Raw genomic sequence first — 21,012 nt, forward strand, 5'->3', positions numbered from 1 at the left:
ATAAATGGACTTTAAACAAGTCTCCACCTTCCTGTCCGTGGGATCCTTCAAAGAGGAGATAGACGGCAATGGCAGCGTCGCGCTTTTGATCAAGCGGGTAACGTGGGAATCCACCGCCGGCGGAGTTTCCCATTTCCTGCAATGAGCTTCAGGAAAAGGATAGTTCGCCGCCAACCTCTTCTGTGGATGGAACCTCTTACTAGGTAATTGCCAGGCCGCCGCCATATGATCCGATAATTGATCAGACAGGGGGAACACAGTTGAGGTCACCTTGGCCTTTTTAAAATTAGGAAACTTCGACCTAAGAGCCGGCGCATCATCCTCAACATGTAGGATAGCCCGCACCGCCCTAACTAAGGCTGGAACATTAATGGAGGACTTAGCTTCCACCTCCTGCACCATGACATCAGAGTCAGAGTCCTCATGGATTTCTCCATCATCTGAGGACACTTCCGAGTCCGACAACTGCGCAGCTAGTGAACTCACAACCGGACGTTTAGACACCCTTGGTGGCACATCACCTTGCAACATGGACTGAAACGCCGAGGATGAAGCCGCCAGACTCTGTACGGAGCTGGATAGAACATCCACCCAAGGCGGAGGAGCCGTCGGAGCAAAACTCTGCAAAGGCACTACAGACTGACGCGTCCCTGGGGAAGACTGCACATACACAGGCAGTCCCGAGTAAGGACCCACAGTCTGGGCCCCGGGGGAAGACCGCAACATTTGTGGAACCCTCGGGGAATGGGGGATGGTGGGCTGCGGTAACGCCCTAGAAGGGACCGCTGATGGGACCGATAACCGGTCCGCAATAGACGCCAGCACCTGTGAAAACATCGCCCAAGGAGGGTCCTGTGATACAGGGGGGTTGGAGGGGCCCGGTACCAGCTGGCACCGCCCGCACAGACCATCCTGAGATAAGTCCTCCCCATCAACTCCAGCAGCACAACGTCTGCAGGAAAATAGCACAGGAGCCACAGAGCGCTCAGTCTCCTCATCAGACATGATACCGTAAATCACAAGAAATAGGTATCACCAGAGGAATTACGGTTTTAACACCAGCGCACTCACCAGTATGCGACACAACAGCCCAGATATGGTACTGTGTAGCACACAACAGTATGTGACTGACCCCACAAATACGTGTTTTATATAAGTGAGGGTCTCAGAAAAACGCCCTTCCCCCACACACCTGCCGGGCCGTAGGAGAAGGAAAGGGATAGTTATAAGCTGACAGTAAGGAGAATAAGTCACAGACAGGCAGCACTAGCAATAGTCACATACAATGCAGAAAAGTTATACTCACTGCACCTTCCGCTACAATCAACCGCCCAGATTCAGTGTCTGGGAGGGCTATAGCGCTGTGTACACTGTCCTTTTGCAGGGGAGAGGTACACAGGGGGACCGGTCCACTTGAAACCGCCTGGGAGTCTGCGATGTGCCAGTAAAGATGGCCGCCGGAGACCTCAGAGGAGGAGTGGCCGAGAGATAAGAGCAGCTCAGCGACGCCAGACTCCTAGTTGAAAGGCGCGCTGAGCTGAGGGGAGGAGCCGCTAGACAGGGAAGGCTGCCTCCCCTGGCTAGCAATTAACCCCCGGGTTGCCGGTCCCGCTACCAGCCTGATACCCTGGTGGTCTAGCGTACACGCGGGGTATTCCTCAATTGAGGGGGAGCCCGCCGCCGCCGCTAGCGCCTCCGGTCTGTCCCCAGAGACCGGAGGCTCCTGACTGCATTGAAGTATCCGCGGCCCGCCGCACGCGGCGACCCGCGGCTTACCTGATCCCCGTCGCGTCCGGCAGCAGTCAAGGGAGTCCCCAAAGCCCGGCTAGTACAGGCTCTGGGGTCCCGCCGCGATCCCCAGAGCTGTACTGGCGTCGCGGCGCCAGCGGGGAGAAGGAGCGGCAGCGTGGACGTCCTAAAGGACAGTCTGATGCTGCCGCTCTAACAGTGTAAAAAAATAGAAAAAAATAAAAAATTTCTCTTTTAAAATAAAGCTTAGGGGCTGCTCCTGCAGCCCCACTGCGACAGGGTGACCCGACTCCGGCCGGGCACCAACTAAAACTGAGGTGCCTGTGGCCGGGGCGGGGTATAGAGGAGGACGGACCCAAGTGCATCCTGGGAGCAGCAAAGCTTTAACTGCGTGGTGCCCGTGGATCCAGATCCAGCTATACCCCAAGGTCAACCCTGTGGACCCCCTATGGACCCTGAAGTAGAAAGTCACATACCATGCAGGAAGATATACTCACTGCACCTTTACACTACAATCAACCTGCCCAGATTCAGTGTCTGGGAGGGCTATAGTGCTGTGTACGCTGTCCTTAATCAGGGGAGAGGTACACAGGGGGACCGGTCCGCGTGCTCCCTGAGATCTGCGCTGCCACTGGGAAAATGGCCGCTGGAGACCTCAGAGGAGGAGTGGCCGTGTAACTGCAGCTCAGCGACGCCAGACTGCGTGCTGAAAGGCGCGCTGAGCTGAGGGGAGGAGCCGCTGACAGGGAAGGCTTCCTCCCCTGGCTGGCCATAACCCCAGGGATGCTGGCTTCCCGCTTGCCCCTTTATCCCTGGTGGTCTAGTGGTCCCACGGGTTATGGGGGGGGCCCGCCGCCACTGCCAGCAGCCTCCGGTCTGTCCCCAGGACCGGAGGCTAAAGGACTGCATTTAAGGCATTCCGCGCGCCGACGCTAGCCAGCGACGCGCGGCTTACCTGAATCCCCGGCGACTCCGGCAGCAGTCCTGGGAGGTAGACAGAGTCCGGCTAGTACGGACTCTGCCCTCCCGCCGCGATCCCCAGATCAGTACTGGCGTCGCGGCACCAGTCGGGGATCAGAGCGGCAGCGTGGGCGTCTGTACAGACAGCCCTTCGCTGCCGTCTGTAGTAAAAAGAGATTAAAATAAAAAGCTTCTGGGGGCTGCTCCTGCAGCCCCCCTGCGCGGTGACCGACTCCGGCCGGGCACCAGCTTACACTGAGGTGCCTGTGGCTCGGGGGCGGGGTATAGAGGAGGACCCAAGTGCATCCTGGGAGCTAAAAGCTTAACTGTGTGGTGCCCAGCTATAACCCCAAGGTCAACCCTGTGGACCCCCTATGGACCCTGAAGTAGAAATAGAGACGTAGAACATACAGCACAGTAGGATGTAGGGGCTGTCGTGCTTGTTACCTGGAGATGCAGACCTCTCACACCTGCTGCTATATGGCATAATCTGCATATATACAGACGGAGAACATACAGCACAGTAGGATGTAGGGGGCTGTCGTGCTTGTTACCTGGAGATGCAGACCTCTCACACCTGCTGCTATATGGCATAATCTGCATATATACAGACGTAGAACATACAGCACAGTAGGATGTAGGGGCTGTCGTGCTTGTTACCTGGAGATGCAGACCTCTCACACCTGCTGCTGTATGGTATAATCTGCATATATACAGACGTAGAACATACAGCACAGTAGGATGTAGGGGGCTGTCGTGCTTGTTACCTAGAGATGCAGACCTGTCACACCTGCTGCAATATGGCATAATCGGCATATATACAGACGTAGAACATACAGCACAGTAGGATGTAGGGGCTGTCGCTGCCTGTTACCTGGAGATACAGACCTGTCACACCTGCTGCTATATGGTATAATCTGCATATATACAGACGTAGAACATACAGCACAGTAGGATGTAGGGGGCTGTCGCTGCCTGTTACCTGGAGATGCAGACCTCTCACACCTGCTGCTATATGGTATAATCTGCATATATACAGACGTAGAACATACAGCACAGTAGGATGTAGGGGCTGTCGTGCTTGTTACCTGGAGATGCAGACCTCTCACACCTGCTGCTATATGGCATAATCTGCATATATACAGACGTAGAACATACAGCACAGTAATATGTAGGGGCTGTCGTGCTTGTTACCTGGAGATGCAGACCTCTCGCACCTGCTGCTATATGGTATAATCTGCATATATACAGACGTAGAACATACAGCACAGTAGGATGTAGGGGCTGTCGCTGCCTGTTACCTGGAGATGCAGACCTCTCACACCTGCTGCTATATGGCATAATCTGCATATATACAGACGTAGAACATACAGCACAGTAGGATGTAGGGGGCTGTCGCTGCCTATTACCTGGAGATACAGACCTCTCACACCTGCTGCTATATGGTATAATCTGCATATATACAGACGTAGAACATACAGCACAGTAGGATGTAGGGGCTGTCGCTGCCTGTTATCTGGAGATACAGACCTCTCACACCTGCTGCTATATGGTATAATCTGCATATATACAGACGTAGAACATACAGCACAGTAGGATGTAGGGGCTGTCGCTGCCTGTTACCTGGAGATACAGACCTCTCACACCTGCTGCTATATGGTATAATCTGCATATATGCAGACGTAGAACATACAGCACAGTAGGATGTAGGGGCTGTCGCTGCCTGTTACCTGGAGATGCAGACCTGTCACACCTGCTGCTATATGGTATAATCTGCATATATATACAGACGTAGAACATACAGCACAGTAGGATGTAGGGGCTGTCGCTGCCTGTTACCTGGAGATGCAGACCTGTCACACCTGCTGCTATATATGGTATAATCTGCATATATACAGATGTAGAACATACAGCACAGTAGGATGTAGGGGGCTGTCACTGCCTGTTACCTGGAGATGCAGACCTGTCACACCTGCTGCTATATGGTATAATCTGCATATATACAGACGTAGAACATACAGCACAGTAGGATGTAGGGGGCTGTCGCTGCCTGTTACCTGGAGATGCAGACCTCTCACACCTGCTGCTATATGGTATAATCTGCATATATACAGACGTAGAACATACAGCACAGTAGGATGTAGGGGCTGTCGTGCTTGTTACCTGGAGATGCAGACCTGTCACACCTGTTGCTGTATGGTATAATCTGCATATATACAGACGTAGAACATACAGCACAGTAGGATGTAGGGGCTGTCGCTGCCTGTTACCTGGAGATACAGACCAGTCACACCTGCTGCTGTATGGTATAATCTGCATATATAGAGACGTAGAACATACAGCACAGTAGGATGTAGGGGGCTGTCACTGCTTGTTACCTGGAGATACAGACCTCTCACACCTGCTGCTATATATGGTATAATCTGCATATATACAGACGTAGAACATACAGCACAGTAGGATGTAGGCGGCTGTCACTGCCTGTTACCTGGAGATGCAGACCTCTCACACCTGCTGCTGTATGGTATAATCTGCATATATACAGACGTAGAACATACAGCACAGTAGGATGTAGGGGGCTGTCGCTGCCTGTTACCTGGAGATGCAGACCTCTCACACCTGCTGCTATATGGTATAATCTGCATATATACAGACGTAGAACATACAGCACAGTAGGATGTAGGGGCTGTCGCTGCCTGTTACCTGGAGATGCAGACCTCTCACACCTGCTGCTATATGGTATAATCTGTATATATACAGACATAGAACATACAGCACAGTAGGATGTAGGGGCTGTCACTGCCTGTTACCTGGAGATGCAGACCTCTCACACCTGCTGCTATATGGCATAATCTGCATATATACAGACGTAGAACATACAGCACAGTAGGATGTAGGGGCTGTCGTGCTTGTTATCTGGAAATGCAGACCTGTCACACCTGCTGCTATATGGCATAATCTGCATATATACAGACGTAGAACATACAGCACAGTAGGATGTAGGGGGCTGTCGCTGCCTGTTACCTGGAGATGCAGACCTCTCACACCTGCTGCTGTATGGTATAATCTGCATATATACAGACGTAGAACATACAGCACAGTAGGATGTAGGGGGCTGTCGCTGCCTGTTACCTGGAGATGCAGACCTGTCACACCTGCTGCTATATGGTATAATCTGTATATATACAGACGTAGAACATACAGCACAGTAGGATGTAGGGGCTGTCGCTGCCTGTTACCTGGAGATGCAGACCTCTCACACCTGCTGCTATATATGGTATAATCTGCATATATACAGACATAGAACATACAGCACAGTAGGATGTAGGGGCTGTCGTGCTTGTTACCTGGAGATACAGACCTCTCACACCTGCTGCTATATATGGTATAATCTGCATATATACAGACGTAGAACATACAGCACAGTAGGATGTAGGGGGCTGTCAATGCCTGTTACCTGGAGATACAGACCTCTCACACCTGCTGCTATATGGTATAATCTGCATATATACAGACGTAGAACATACAGCACAGTAGGATGTAGGGGCTGTCACTGCCTGTTACCTGGAGATGCAGACCTCTCACACCTGCTGCTATATGGTATAATCTGCATATATACAGACGTAGAACATACAGCATAGTAGGATGTAGGGGGCTGTCACTGCCTGTTACCTGGAGATGCAGACCTCTCACACCTGCTGCTATATGGTATAATCTGCATATATACAGACGTAGAACATACAGCACAGTAGGATGCAGGGGCTGTCGTGCTTGTTACCTGGAGATGCAGACCTCTCACACCTGCTGCTATATGGCATAATCTGCATATATACAGACATAGAACATACAGCACAGTAGGATGTAGGGGGCTGTCACTGCCTGTTACCTGGAGATGCAGACCTCTCACACCTGCTGCTATATGGTATAATCTGCATATATACAGACGTAGAACATACAGCACAGTAGGATGCAGGGGCTGTCGTGCTTGTTACCTGGAGATGCAGACCTCTCACACCTGCTGCTATATGGCATAATCTGCATATATACAGACGTAGAACATACAGCATAGTAGGATGTAGGGGGCTGTCACTGCCTGTTACCTGGAGATGCAGACCTCTCACACCTGCTGCTATATGGTATAATCTGCATATATACAGACGTAGAACATACAGCACAGTAGGATGCAGGGGCTGTCGTGCTTGTTACCTGGAGATGCAGACCTCTCACACCTGCTGCTATATGGCATAATCTGCATATATACAGACATAGAACATACAGCACAGTAGGATGTAGGGGGCTGTCACTGCCTATTACCTGGAGATGCAGACCTCTCACACCTGCTGCTATATGGCATAATCTGCATATATACAGACGTAGAACATACAGCACAGTAGGATGTAGGGGCTGTCGTGCTTGTTACCTGGAGATGCAGACCTCTCGCACCTGCTGAGGGGTTAATGCAAAGATGAAGAATTTCTCTTTAAACCTCTGTGCAGTGTTCTGAACTGAAATCAAAGAAGCAAATTAATGTAAACCAGATTTAGTCATCTTTCATTGAACAAACAAGAAACACAATGTACGCCAGGGTTAGTTCTGGTGCAGGAATGGGTATGAAATCTCGGCAGTCGGGATGCCTGCTGTCAATATACCGACAGCGGCATCTCGATGCTCAGAATCCCGACAAGGGTCGGGTAAGTATAGTAACCCTCCCCCTTGCTCCCCATAACCCTCTGTTTGTACATCCTAACACTAACCCTCCCCCACCCTATCCTAAGCCTCCCCGTTAGTGCCTAAACCTAACCCTCCCCCTGTGACGCCTAAGCCTAACCCCCCACCCTCGTGGCTAAGTCCTAGCCAGCCCCGCTATACTCCCGTTCGGCATCCTGGCTGTCGGGATTCTGGCATCGGGATGTCACCTCCTGTCCGTATTCCAGCACCAGTCTCGTAGCCGGGTAGTGGCATTCCGGCGTCGAGAAATCATCAACCAGGATGCCGCACGTCGGGATTATAACTATATCCCCTAGTGCACATACGGGTCTAACTGGGCTCCTTTGTTCCAATGATACAGTTCAGCATGATTAGAAATTGGACGGATGGAGCAACACCTCTAGGCCTCCACAGAAAAAAATGCCCATCATCATGGCAGCAGCTGGCCACACAGTTGAACATCATAGGAATTTAAATATTTTTTCTAGTTTTTTTCTAATTATATATATTTAGGGAGACAATGGGGCTCATAGTGCATATGGTGTACATGTCCACACAGCAATGGTCACACCCACACAGCACTGGCCACACCCACACAGCACTGGTCACACCCACGTGGCTCTGGTCACACCCACACAGCACTGGTTACAGCTCCTCCCCTTCTCAGTATTGGCCCTTGAACAGTTTCAGCTCCAGGCCCAAGTGGCCCTTACTCCGGCCCTGGAGTACATTTGTAACCACATACACCTATTCTCAAAACACAACAAATATCCCCGTCTGATGTGCCATGAACTTTACAACTGCGCCGCGCCATGCGCCTTGCAATAGTCTATGACAAGACATGCATCTTATTTGTGTCTATTGTACCATGCACAGGGACCCCGGATGGTGACGATGGCACTACAGGTAGCTTCTGTGTGCCACTCAGACTAGCGTTCCCGCTAGGCTGTTTTAGCAGGGTGCGGCACCCTGCCCTCCTTCTGGAGGACAAAAAGCACCCTGCCCTCCAGAAGGAGGGCAAAAAGCACCCTGCCCTCACAGGCTGCGGGTGCAGTCTTCACTGGGTGGAGAAATGTGCGGTGACCCGGTCACCGCCGGAGAATAGACGCCGGGCACATGCGCCTGGCATCTATTCTCCCTGTTTGCAGCGCTTGGGGGCTGCCCGGCATGTCCGTAAGTGCCGGGCACGCCCCCAAGTAAGATGAAAAAGGGGACGCGTCTTATAGACTCGCCCCCTTTTATGGCCACGCCCCCTTTTCGCCCGCGCGCACAAAGTTGCCCTCTCTAGCTCCGGCACACTGCTTGCCGCCGGAGCTAGAGTGAACACTATAGACACAAAAGAGGGAGGTCCGATTCAAGTGAGCTGCACCATTGTTGTGCTTAATCTAATCTAGTGTGCCAGTGTACCTGGTGCGGCTACGGTGCCAGTAAGACGCCAAATTTAGGAAAAAGTATGAAACGCTGGGAAACTCTGCCCGTGGCAAAGCGTCTGGGTTGCACCCTGCATCTCGTGCCACAATAGTACGAAAATATATTAAGTGTATGAGGGACATGTCTATGTGATTTCATTTCTATTTACTTTTACACTATTTTTATTTTTTCCATCTTATATATGATCTTACATCTAAACCCGCCACATCCCTAAATTTTTCCTAGTCGCCAGATTTTTATAGCCAGATGCTTACCGGGATTATTATATATACAGATGTGCCCGCATACATCTATCCTCTGTGTGCTACAAGTCGCGCCACACATCAAGTAGGAGCTCAGTGTGCCTCGTTAGCGCTGAGCATCTTTTTGTGCGTCTTTTTACCTTCTAATGTGTCTTATTCGCACAGTGATGCAAATAGATAGCACAAGCAGCTTCTGCTGATTAAAGTGATAGGCATACTGCAGATGTTCTCTGAGCGAGTGCGGGTGTATCTGCATGTGAAACACTACGTTACAGTGTTACAGCCGCTGACACACAGGCATGCTGCATATCATTTTAATCAGCAGAAGCTGCTTGTGCTATCTAGTGGCATCGTTGTGCGAATAATAAGAGTTATGGTAGAACATACCTTAGTTAACTCTTTCTTTGAGGTCCATAGGGTCCACAGGAACTACCTTGGGGTATTTAGTTGGAGTAATGCATTGCACCAAACAGCTTACAGCTTTCCAGCTCCCAGCATGCACAGGGCCACCTTTCTATATTCCCCGCCCCCAGCCACAGGCAGTTTGTAAACAAGCCTAACGGCAAGAGACGGAAAGTGGAGAAGGAAGTGCAATGTACACAAGAAACACGCTCAGAAATCTAAAAAGAGGGAATCAGTGATACAAAAAGAAAGGAACAGATCCCAACTGAGGCCAGGTGCGTAAGGGTGGGTGCCCTGTTGACCCTATGGATCTCGAAGAAAAAAAAAGAAGAGACAACTAAGGTAGGTTATACCATAACTCTTATTTTCTTCTTCAGGGTCCATAGGATCCACAGGAACTACCTTGGGGATGTCCTAAAGCAGTTCCCTTAAGGGTGGGGATGCTCCTGAGCAGAAAGGAGAATCCGCCGTCCAAAGGAAGCATCCTGGGAGGCAAAAGTATCAAATGCATAGAATTTGATAAAAGTGTGGACCGAAGACCAAGTTGCCACCTTGCATAATTGTTCTGCACGAGTAGAATGTGCTGTCACCGTGTTCGGAACAGGGAGATCAGTCTGAGTATACACACGAGAAATAATCATACGCAGCCACCGAGCCAGAGTCTGCTTGTTAGCTGGCCAGCCTCGCTTATGAAAACCATATAACACAAAAATGCATCAGATTTACTGATGGAGCTGGTACAATCCACGTAGATACGAAGAGCTCGAACTACATCCAGTGAAGCTTCACCTACAGAAAGGCCAGAAGACTGAAAGCCTGGGACTACCATTTTTTCAGTAATATGAAAACGGGATACCACTTTTGAAGTTACCCCCTCTTTTACGGAGAACAACTCTATTCTGATGAAAAAATAAAATATGGAGAGTGACATGAAAGTGCTGCCAAATCAGAAACTCTGCGAGCTGAGGAGATAGACAGGAGACAAAGAGACTTCGCTGTCAACCATTTGAGGTCCACAGTGTCTAAGGGTTCAAAGGGGGGAGCCTGCAGCACCCTGAGAACCAAGGATACATCCCACGGTGCCACCGGAGGGACAAACGGAAGTTGCAGACTGGGAACACCCTGAAAAAATATGTTCTAACATCTGGCATAGTGGCAATTCTGCGCTGGAACCAAACTGACAATACAGAAACCTGAACTCTCAAGGTAGCCAGACGAAGACTTAAGTCTAGTCCAGTTTGAAGAAAAGCAAGAACTCGGGAGACCCTGAAAACCTTAGGGTCATATTTTCTGTGGGAACACCAATGAAAAAAATGAATGCCAAATCCTGTGAGAGGTGCGGGCCGGAGCAGACTTCCTCGCCCTCAACATCGTCTGGATCACAGAAGTAGAGAAATCTTTGGCCTTTAAGACGGAAGCCTCATGAGCCATGCCGTCAAAGCCAGCCGAGGTAAATCCGGATATAGGCAGGGACCCTGTACTAGCAAATCCAGTCGGAGAGGCAGTGGAAGTGGACTGTCTATGGATAGACATATCAGATCGGTGAACGAATGTCTCCTGGGTCAGGCAGGAGCTATTAGTATTATCCTGTCGCCTTCCTGCTTGAAGTTCCTGATGACCCTTGGGAGGAGGGAGATTGGAGGAAACAGGTATGCCAATCTGAAGTCCCAACTTAACGCCAGAGCATCCACGAAGGCGGCTGCGGGGTCCCTTGTTCTGGACTCGTACCTGGGGACCTTGTGGTTGCGACGTGACGCTATAAGGTCTACGTTCGGTAGTCCCCACTTGTCCACCAGGAGTTGTAAGCCCTCCGGATGAAGAGCCCATTCTCCGGCATGTATGTCCTGACGACTTAGGAAGTCCGCTTCCCAGTTGAGGACTCCTGGGATGAATATTGCCGAGATTGCTGGAAGATGGCATTCTGCCCACAGCAGAATGTTCGCCACTTCCTTCATGGCTGTCGGACTACGTGTGCCTCCCTGATGGTTGACATAGGTCACTGCAGTCGTGTTGTCGGACTGAATCTGGACAGGCCTGCCCTGAAGGAGGTCCTGCGCCAGAATGAGCGCTCTGTGCACTGCACGAAGCTCCAAAATATTTATCGGTAGGTGACCTTCCTGAGCCGTCCACCTTCCCTGAAAGGTGCGACTACTTGTCAACACTCCCCATCCTCGCAGACTTGCATCCGTGGTGAGTAGTACCCAACCTGGCACCCATAACGGACGACCCTTGTCTAAAGGAGTCGTCTGCAGCCACCATGCGAGGGAGAGCCAAACCTCTGGCAAGATGCGGATCATTTGAGACTTTATCTAGATGATACTGACCATCCCAATGAGACAGAATCCATTTTTGCAGGGACCTGGAGTGGAACTGGGCAAAAGCCACCATGTCAAAGGTGGCTACCATGGAGCCCAGTACCTGCATTGCCAAGTAAACTGACTCTTTCTGCTTGCAGAGTAGACTGCACACACGAGATTATAGTGCCGCAATCTTATCCATTGGTAGAAGAATCCTTTGTCCCAAGGAATCCAGCAGTGCCCCCAAGTGCACCATCTGCTGAGTTGGAGAAAGAGAAGACTTTTTCCAATTGATTGTCCAGCCGTGTTCTTGTAAGCAGGCAATGGTGATTTGGAGATGACGCAACACCACCTGAGATTATGCGAATATCAGGTGGTCGTCCAAATATAGCAGTATCCTGACTCCTTAACGTCTGAGATGAGCAGTCATGACTGCCATTATCTTGGTAAATATCCGAGAAGCTGTGAACAGACCGAAGGGTAGAGCCTGAAATTGGTAATGTTGCAGACCTACAGCACACCTCAGAAACCTTTGGTGGGATCGCGCAATAGGAACATGTAGATACACGTCCTGTATGTCCAGGGAGACCATGAAATCTCCAGGCTCCATCGCCAGCATAATTGACCGTAGGGTTTCCATACAGAACTTGGGCACATGGATGAATTTTTTGAGAGACCTCAGATTCAGAATAGGGCGATTTGACCCATTTGGTTTCTGAATCAAAAACAAATTTGAATAATAACCCCTTCCCTGTAGCGTCACAGGAACAGGGATTATAAACTCCTGACCTCAGGAGTGTCCCAATAGCCTCCCGGAAGGCCAAGGCCCTGACCGGGTCTGGAGGAAGGGGTGTACCAACGAACCTCTGATGGGGATGCCTCAGGAACGCGAGGGTGTAACCCTAAGAGACCACCTCTCGAACAAAGACAGCCATAGTTGTCTGATACCAGGCCTGAGAAAACTGTAGAAGTCGGCCTCCAACCCTGAGGCCCGCCCCATCAGGCAGTGGGCTAACCGTCCGGCTTAGAAGCTGGACGTCTGGTTGTCCAAGATTTCTTGGTCTGCGGTTTCTTGCCGCGCACCAAACAAAAAAACTCAATGCCTGTGGCTGGGGGCGGGGTATAAAAGGGAGGAGGCCCTATGCATGCTGGGAGATGGAAAGCTGTAGCTGTTTGGTGCAACGGATCACTCCAAATACATACCCCAAGATAGTTCCTGAGAACCCTGAAGAAGAAAAGACACATTTGAAGGTAAAAAGTTGCAGAAAAAGACGCTCGGCCGTACCGAGTCACGCCATGGCATGGTGCGCAAGGAGGCTAGATGTAGGTGGACCCATCTGTAGTTACATTACCTAATATAGATTTTGTCAGCAGGAAAATGTGGGTACGGCAGGAACAGAGCTTTCATATACTTGATTCTGACTGATCAAGTACTGCTTTTTAACTAATATATCTATACTATTAACATTTATACACTGCAAGCTTTACAATTGGGAATATAAACAGTAATAAAAAGCCTTGATACTAACAGACAGAGAGCTAGAAAGCGGACCCTGCTGGTAGCTAACAATCTATAATAATATTCTATTAAAGGTGGACCTACAGATGTGTCCTCATACATCTAGCCTCAATACGAGACACAGCGTGACTTGCCTGACGTGAGAGAGCACCACTCTGCTAGCATCAAGCGTCTCATTTTGGCGAAAATGCATCTAAGTCGTGACTAGGACGCACCAGCAGACCGTGATGATTAACGCGATATGTGACACCTGTATACCTGTGTGCTCCTGAGTCTGTATATAGGAGACTGTGCTGAGTAATGTGATATGTGACACCTGTATATCTGTGTGCTCCTGAGTCTGTATATGGGAGACTGCGCTGAGTAATGTGATGTGTGACACCTGTATATCTGTGTGCTCCTGAGTCTGTATATGGGAGACTGCGCTGAGTAATGTGATATGTGACACCTGTATATCTGTGTGCTCCTGAGTCTGTATATGGGAGACTGCGCTGAGTAATGTGATATTTGACACCTGTATATCTGTGTGCTCCTGAGTGTGTATATAGGAGACTGCGCTGAGTAATGCGATATGTTACACCTGTATATCTGTGTGCTCCTGAGTCTGTATATGGGAGACTGCGCTGAGTAATGTGATATGTGACACCTGTATATCTGTGTGCTCCTGAGTCTGTATATGGGAGACTGCGCTGAGTGGTGATATGTGACACCTGTATATCTGTGTGCTCCTGAGTCTGTATATGGGAGACTGCGCTGAGTAATGTGATATGTGACACCTGTATATCTGTGTGCTCCTGAGTCTGTATATGGGAGACTGCGCTGAGTAATGTGACACCTGTATACCTGTGTGCTCCTGAGTCTGTATATAGGAGACTGTGCTGAGTAATGTGATATGTGACACCTGTATATCTGTGTGCTCCTGAGTCTGTATATGGGAGACTGCGCTGAGTAATGTGATATGTGACACCTGTATATCTGTGTGCTCCTGAGTCTGTATATGGGAGACTGTGCTGAGTAATGTGATATGTGACACCTGTATATCTGTGTGCTCCTGAGTCTGTATATGGGAGACTGCGCTGAGTAATGTGATATTTGACACCTGTATATCTGTGTGCTCCTGAGTGTGTATATAGGAGACTGCGCTGAGTAATGTGATATGTGACACCTGTATATCTGTGTGCTCCTGAGTCTGTATATGGGAGACTGCGCTGAGTAATGTGATATGTGACACCTGTATATCTGTGTGCTCCTGAGTCTGTATATGGGAGACTGCGCTGAGTGGTGATATGTGACACCTGTATATCTGTGTGCTCCTGAGTCTGTATATGGGAGACTGCGCTGAGTAATGTGATATGTGACACCTGTATATCTGTGTGCTCCTGAGTCTGTATATGGGAGACTGCGCTGAGTAATGTGATATGTGACACCTGTATATCTGTGTGCTCCTGAGCCTGTATATGAAACACAACAGAACTTGGAATGTGCGGCTGCTACATTGTAGCACTACGTATACAGATTCAGAGACTCAGTAGCACACAGTTATACAAGTGTCACATATAAAATTAATCAGCACAGTCTGCTGGTGCGTCCTAACCGCATCACATTGCGACTTAGATGTATTTCGGCAAAATAAAAAAGAAGCAAAAAAGTCTCACAGGACCTGGCGCACTGAGAGGGGCATTTTGGCGTGACTGCAGCAAAGATGTGTAAAGACTATAGCATACTATATAATCTCTACGTTAACCTCACTTTTAAAACTTTTTATGCATCAGTGAAGAATTTACTGTAAGGTTATCCCATGCTCTCTCCCACATCATCCATCATTTGTCATGCATGATAACATAGATATAACAATATGCAAATATTTGTGCCCCCCTGTTTCAATGGATTGCTAAAGTGATATCTCTAAAGTGATATTTAGATAACTCAACCTCTATGGGGACGACTCAATTGTTAGCGTTCGTGTCTGTGACTAATGTGCGTCTGACCGAGCAATTCAACTGTTGCTCCATTTGGGCACGACAGCCGCCTGGCGCCGACATTTCCGCTCATAGCCTCATGATGTGGCGAGCAGAAATGTGCGATAATTCCGTGGTTTGGACACCCTAGCCAGGACTTTAGATTTTTTTAGTCATTTTACGCAGCTAAACCCAGTCTAATTGGGTGCGACAAGAGTGATAATTAATGGGCACCCAAAACAATTGCCACATTGGGGGGAGGGGGTCTCAATAATTAGCACGGCCAAGAAAAAACAATTGAGTCGTTTTAAAAACTAATCCGCTAAATATTTCTGCACTATTTAAATCACAATTACTGAGATGAAGATATTAAATACAATAAATACAAAACATAATTTTGCAAGTGGTAGTTAGGGCATCCTTATACCTATTATCATAACGAAGTCTCGGAGGGTGCAGCGTTACATTTATCTTGGGGCGATGTGTTAGATTTGTGTTTGTTTTTTTTAACTTATTCTTAATGATCATCTTTCTAAAATGTAAATTGGGGTAATAAAAACAAACCCAAATGCCGCACATCCACTACCTGACCCACGGAAGACAGTACGATTACGACATCGTAATCGTACAGTCGTTCCCCATCCCCTGCATTGCCTACACTGAACGATCAGTCGTTCAGTATAGGCACCCTCCATTATCCCCGATCATGGTCAATCTGTCGTTATCGGCAGATTAACCAGCATGTCCGGGCGAAGATTGATGTCGGAGCGCGCATCGCTGGTCGTTTCCAATATTTGCATGCCCGATTCGCTGTTTAATCGGGTAGTGGATACCCGCCTTTAGAGATCAATATAGTCCGTTCCACCCGAAAAACTTTTATTTAACATTTACTTTTGCAATATTTATATAATAATATCACAATGTATGATAATCCCCTAGGCCGTGGATAGGCAACCCGTGGCACTCTAGCTGCTGTGAAACTACACATCCCAGCATGCCCTACCAGAGTTTTACTCTTAGGGCATGCTAAAATCGTTGAAAGTCATGCTGGGATGTGTAGATTCACATATAAAAGGTACACCACCCACACCCAATGCTAACTTAAAGAGGTCCTCAGTCCCTACACAAAACACTAGAACAGCCTAGTTTTTCTCATGGTGTGAATCACATCTTCAAGCACTTACCCAGGCTGGTGGGCTTGATGAGGACATCAAGGACATCGTAGAAAGGAAGACTTTGGAGATGGACATCTGGATGTACCGGTGGAATTGGAGTAGAAAGTGGTGGCAAATCAAAGTGAGGCTTAGACTCCTGCAGAAACGGCGTGCCGAGAGGAGAAGCAGGGGAGTGAAGAGCCACGGATGTAGAAGGTAAGGAGTGGATCCCGGCCACAGCAAGGTCTGAATCCGCCGACGAGTTGCTGTCCAAGTTTAAGGCGTTCGACCTAATTGATGACAAGCCGGGAACGCCTTCTAATGCCCGAGGAAACCTCCTTCTATACAGCTCCTTGATTTTAATCTGAACAGCTGGACTGCAGCCATTTTTCAGCAAATGGAGGGCCCTCATGAGGAGGTCGTGCTTGCGACCGCTTTTGTTGCGGCCAGCGAAGCCCAACAGCACTTGGAGTTCTGACACTCGGAAGCTCGTTACCATATTCTGAAACGAGAAAACAGGCGGTCAGGACGCTGCAGGTAAACACAAACGGAGATTGCTCTACAAGCCAAAACACAAGATAATACTTTAAGACATGCCACAGGACCTTTGCAGAAGAGAAGATCTATATTTGCAACAATTAGTGGAAGACATTCTTTTAGTTGTTTAAGTTTATCCTCAAATCGAGGTACTGTATATTGTGCTTTACTGATTCTGTTGCACTGTCCTCCTTGATAATCCTCAAAAGTGATGGCGTTATTTATTTGGACACTGACTTTTTGTTATATTTATTAATTAAGTTGACTCACTTAAAGGCAATTTCTACTTCAGGGTCCATAGGGGGTCCACAGGGTTGACCTTGGGGTATAGCTGGATCTGGATCCACGGGCACCACGCAGTTAAAGCTTTGCTGCTCCCAGGATGCACTTGGGTCCGTCCTCCTCTATACCCCGCCCCCGAGCCACAGCACCTCAGTTTTAGTTGGTGCCCGGCCGGAGTCGGGTCACCCTGGCGCAGAGGGGCTGCATAAGCAGCCCCTAAGCTTTATTTTTTGAAGCTTTTATTATTTTATTTTTGTACTATCTTCAGAGCGGCAGCATCAGACTGTCCATCTGGACGTCCACGCTGCCGCTCCAACAGCCCCGCTGGCGCTGCGACGCCAGTACTGACCTGGGGATCGCAGCGGGATCCCGGAGTCAGTACTAGCGCGGCTCCGGGACCTCCCACTGACTGCTGCCGGATTCTACAGGGCCAGGTAAGCCGGGTGCAACGCTTTGCGCTGTGCGTGGGGGAAAATGCAGTCTTCAGCCGCCGGTCTCTGGGGACAGACCAGCGGCGCTAGTAGCGGCAGCGGGCTCCCCCCTCTGTGGCATACCCCGCGTGACCGCTGGACCAACAGGGAGTAAGAGCTGGAAGGGAACCAGCGTTCCTGGGGTTAATCGCTAGCCAGGGGAGGCAGCCTTCCCTGGTTTAGCGGCTCCTCCCCTCAGCCCAGCGCGCCTTCTCTCATGCGTGCTGGCGTCGCTGGGCTGTTATCTCTCGGCCACTCCTCCTCAGAGCTCTCTGGCGGCCATCTTCTCAGGGGCAACACAGATCTCCCAGGCGGTGCATGGTCCGGTCCCCCTGCGTACCTCTCCCCTGCAGACGGATTGTGTTCGCAGCGCTATAGCCCTCCCAGACACTGAATCTGGGAGGTTGATTGTAGCGAAAGGTGCAGTGAGTATAACTTCCTGCATGGTATGTGACTTTTGCTAGTGCTGCTGTCTGTGCTTTTTTTATTCTGTCAGCTTATACCTATCCCTTTCCTTCTCCTACGCAGGTGCGTGGGGGAGGGGTGTTCTCTCTGTGTACCTCACTTACAAAGATCTACGTATTTGTGAGGTCCGTCACATACAGTGGTGTGCTACACAGTACCATATTGTGGGCTGTTTGGGTTGCATACGTGGGAGTGCGTGGGTGTTTTACGCCTCACCTCTTTTTAGTGATACACTTTGATTGCAAAACTTATTGTGTCATGTCTGATGAGGAGAATGAGCGCTCCGTGGCTCCTGTGTTGTTTTCCTGCCGGCGCTGTTCGGCAGGGGTTGATGGGGTGGATTTGTCTCAGGACGGTCTGTGCGGGCGGTGCCAGCTGGTACCTGGTCCCTCTTACACAAGTGCTGGCGTCGATCGCGGACCGGCTTGCGGTCCCAACCTCGGTCCCTTCTAGGGCGTTGCCCCAGCCTACCATCCCGTTCCCCGGGGGTTACGCATCTGGTGCAGTCTCCTCCCGGGCCTCAGACTGTGGGTCCTTATGCGGGATTGCCTGTATACGTACTGTCTCCCACGGTGACGCAGCAGTCAGTAGTACCCTTTCAGGGGCACCCTCAAACGGTACCCCCTCCCTGGGTGGATGTCCTCTCCAGCTCTGTTCAGAGCCTGGCGGCCTAGCACAGTGATTTGCCCCCAAAGGCGTCCAAGCGACCCGTTCCGGCTTCACTGGCAGCGCAGTTCACGGACACGGATGTGTCTTCGGATGACGGAGAGATCCATGAGGATTCTGACTCGGATGCCGGGGCCCAGGAGGTGGAGGCTAAGTCCTCCATTAATGTGCCGGCTTTGGTTAGGGCGGTGCGGGCCATCCTTCATATAGAGGAGGATGCGCCGGCTCCCAGGCCGAAGTACCCTAATTTTAAAAAGGCCAAAGTAGCTTCCACGGTTTTTCCCGTCTGACCAGTTGACGGATCATATGGCGGGGGCCTGGCAGTTGCCCAGCAAGAGATTCCAACCGCAGAAACGGTTGGCTTCCAACTATCCTTTTCCTGAGGCTCATTGTAGGAAATGGGAAACTCCGCCTGCGGTGGATTCCCATGTCACCCGCTTAATTAAAAGCACTACGTTGCCTTTGCCGTCGATCTCCTCCCTGAAAGATCCCACGGACAGGAAAGTGGAGACTTGTTTCAAGTCTATCTACTCTCTCTCTGGGGCTGTGGCCCGTGCGTCCATGGCCATCTCTTGGGTGGCTAAGGCCATCGAGAGATGGGCCAACGCTTTAGAGGATACCTTTCCGGATGATGCTCCGGATATCCAGAGAGCGTTGATAGGACAAATGAGGGATGCGGCTTCCTACATTGGGGAAGCATCGTTGGATGCAAGCTTGCTGACCTCTAGGGTGTCGGCGGCAGCTGTGTCGGCGCGTCGGTCCTTGTGACTGCGGTCTTGGAGAGCTGACGCATACTCCAAAAAGGGCCTGGAGGCCTTACCTTTTAATGGAGAGTTGCTTTTTGGTCCACACTTGGACAAAATAGTGGATACTCTGGCAAAGTCTAAATCAGCCTTCCTCCCTTCGGCTTCTGCACCTACCAAGGTACGGAGCTCTGCGTTTCGGTCCTTTCGGGTTCAGGGCAAGGCCAAAGGTCAGTCCTTCCCGAGGCAGTCGGCGACCAAGACCGCTTCTAAGCCCAAGAAGCAGGCTCAGAGTGCCAGGCGCCCTTCTTCCAAGCAGGAGGATAAACCTTCTGCCTGATGGGACGGGCCTCCCTCTGGGACAATACCACCACAGATGCCTGGGTTCGAGCAGTGGTCTCCCAGGGGTACGCCCTGTCTTTTCGGCACAGACCGCCCCACCAGTTTTTCTGCAGGACAAGACCAAGGCTTTACAGATTCAGGAAGCTATAGAGTCCTTGCTGAACGCAGGGGTCATTGTTCCCGTTCCTCAATCACAACGAGGGACGGGGTACAATTCTTCTCTGTTTCTGGTGCAGAAACCCAATGGTTCTCATCGCCCTATCCTCAATTTGAAGTCGTTACGTTCCATCACTCTGGCGATGGAACCTGGGGATTACATGGTGTCCCTGGATATCCAGGACGCCTACCTCCATGTTCCGATAGCACCTTCGCACCAGCGGTATCTGAGGTTCGCTGTCCTTCAACACCACTATCAGTTCCGGGCGCTACCCTTTGGTCTCTCCACGGCACCGAGGGTGTTCACGAAGATTATGGCGGTCATGGCCGCACATCTTCGGAACCAGAATGTACGGCTGCTGCCGTATCTGGACGACCTCCTGTTGCTGGCGAGCTCCCCGGAGGTACTGCTTCAACATCTCCACCTGACGATCGCTTGCCTGCAAGCACACGGGTGGTTGATAAATTGGAAAAAGTCCTCCCTGATTCCATCTCAGCGGATGGTTCATTTGGGAGCCCTGCTGGATTCGCGTCAGCAAAGGATCTTCCTGACTCCAGAGAAGGTCGCCTCCCTACAGCTGCGGATACACAGTTGCCTGAGCCGTTGCCGCCTGTCGGTCCATTCGGCTATGAGAGTTCTGGGGTCCATGGTGTCGACATTCGACATGGTGGAATTTGCCCAGTTTCATTCCCGGCCCCTGCAGGGGCTGATTCTATCGGAATGGAACGGGTTACCTCACCGGATCCGCTCTCAGATGCTGGTGTTGTCCCCGGAGGTTCAGCAGTCTTTGGCTTGGTGGCTTCAGACAGCTCATCTGGTCGAGGGGCGCCCCTTTTGGATCCCGGACTGGGTCCTACTCACGACGGATGCCAGTCTCCGGGGTCGGGGGGCAGTGACCGGCTCATTGTCGCTTCAGGGTCGTTGGTCTGCA

The 21,012-nt window shown here is 50.4% G+C and overlaps 1 protein-coding gene across 4 annotated transcripts in view; it reads right to left on the reverse strand.

Annotated features, from left to right (window-relative positions):
* The window catches only part of PIAS2 (protein inhibitor of activated STAT 2), an 87,720-nt gene that overhangs the window by 59,254 nt on the left and 7,454 nt on the right, over positions 1–21,012 (reverse strand). For all 4 annotated transcript variants that reach the window (XM_088476508.1, XM_088476511.1, XM_088476509.1 and 1 more), the window contains exons 2-3: positions 16,450–16,921; positions 7,130–7,214 (exon numbers count right to left, since the gene is read on the reverse strand). In XM_088476508.1, the coding sequence (XP_088332634.1) occupies positions 7,130–7,214; positions 16,450–16,921 (557 nt within the window). The remainder of the gene's footprint in view (positions 1–7,129; positions 7,215–16,449; positions 16,922–21,012) is intronic.

Source organism: Taudactylus pleione, unplaced genomic scaffold (genome assembly GCF_031769625.1).
Source record: "Taudactylus pleione unplaced genomic scaffold, aTauple2 ptg000189l, whole genome shotgun sequence".
NCBI lineage: Eukaryota > Metazoa > Chordata > Amphibia > Anura > Myobatrachidae > Taudactylus > Taudactylus pleione.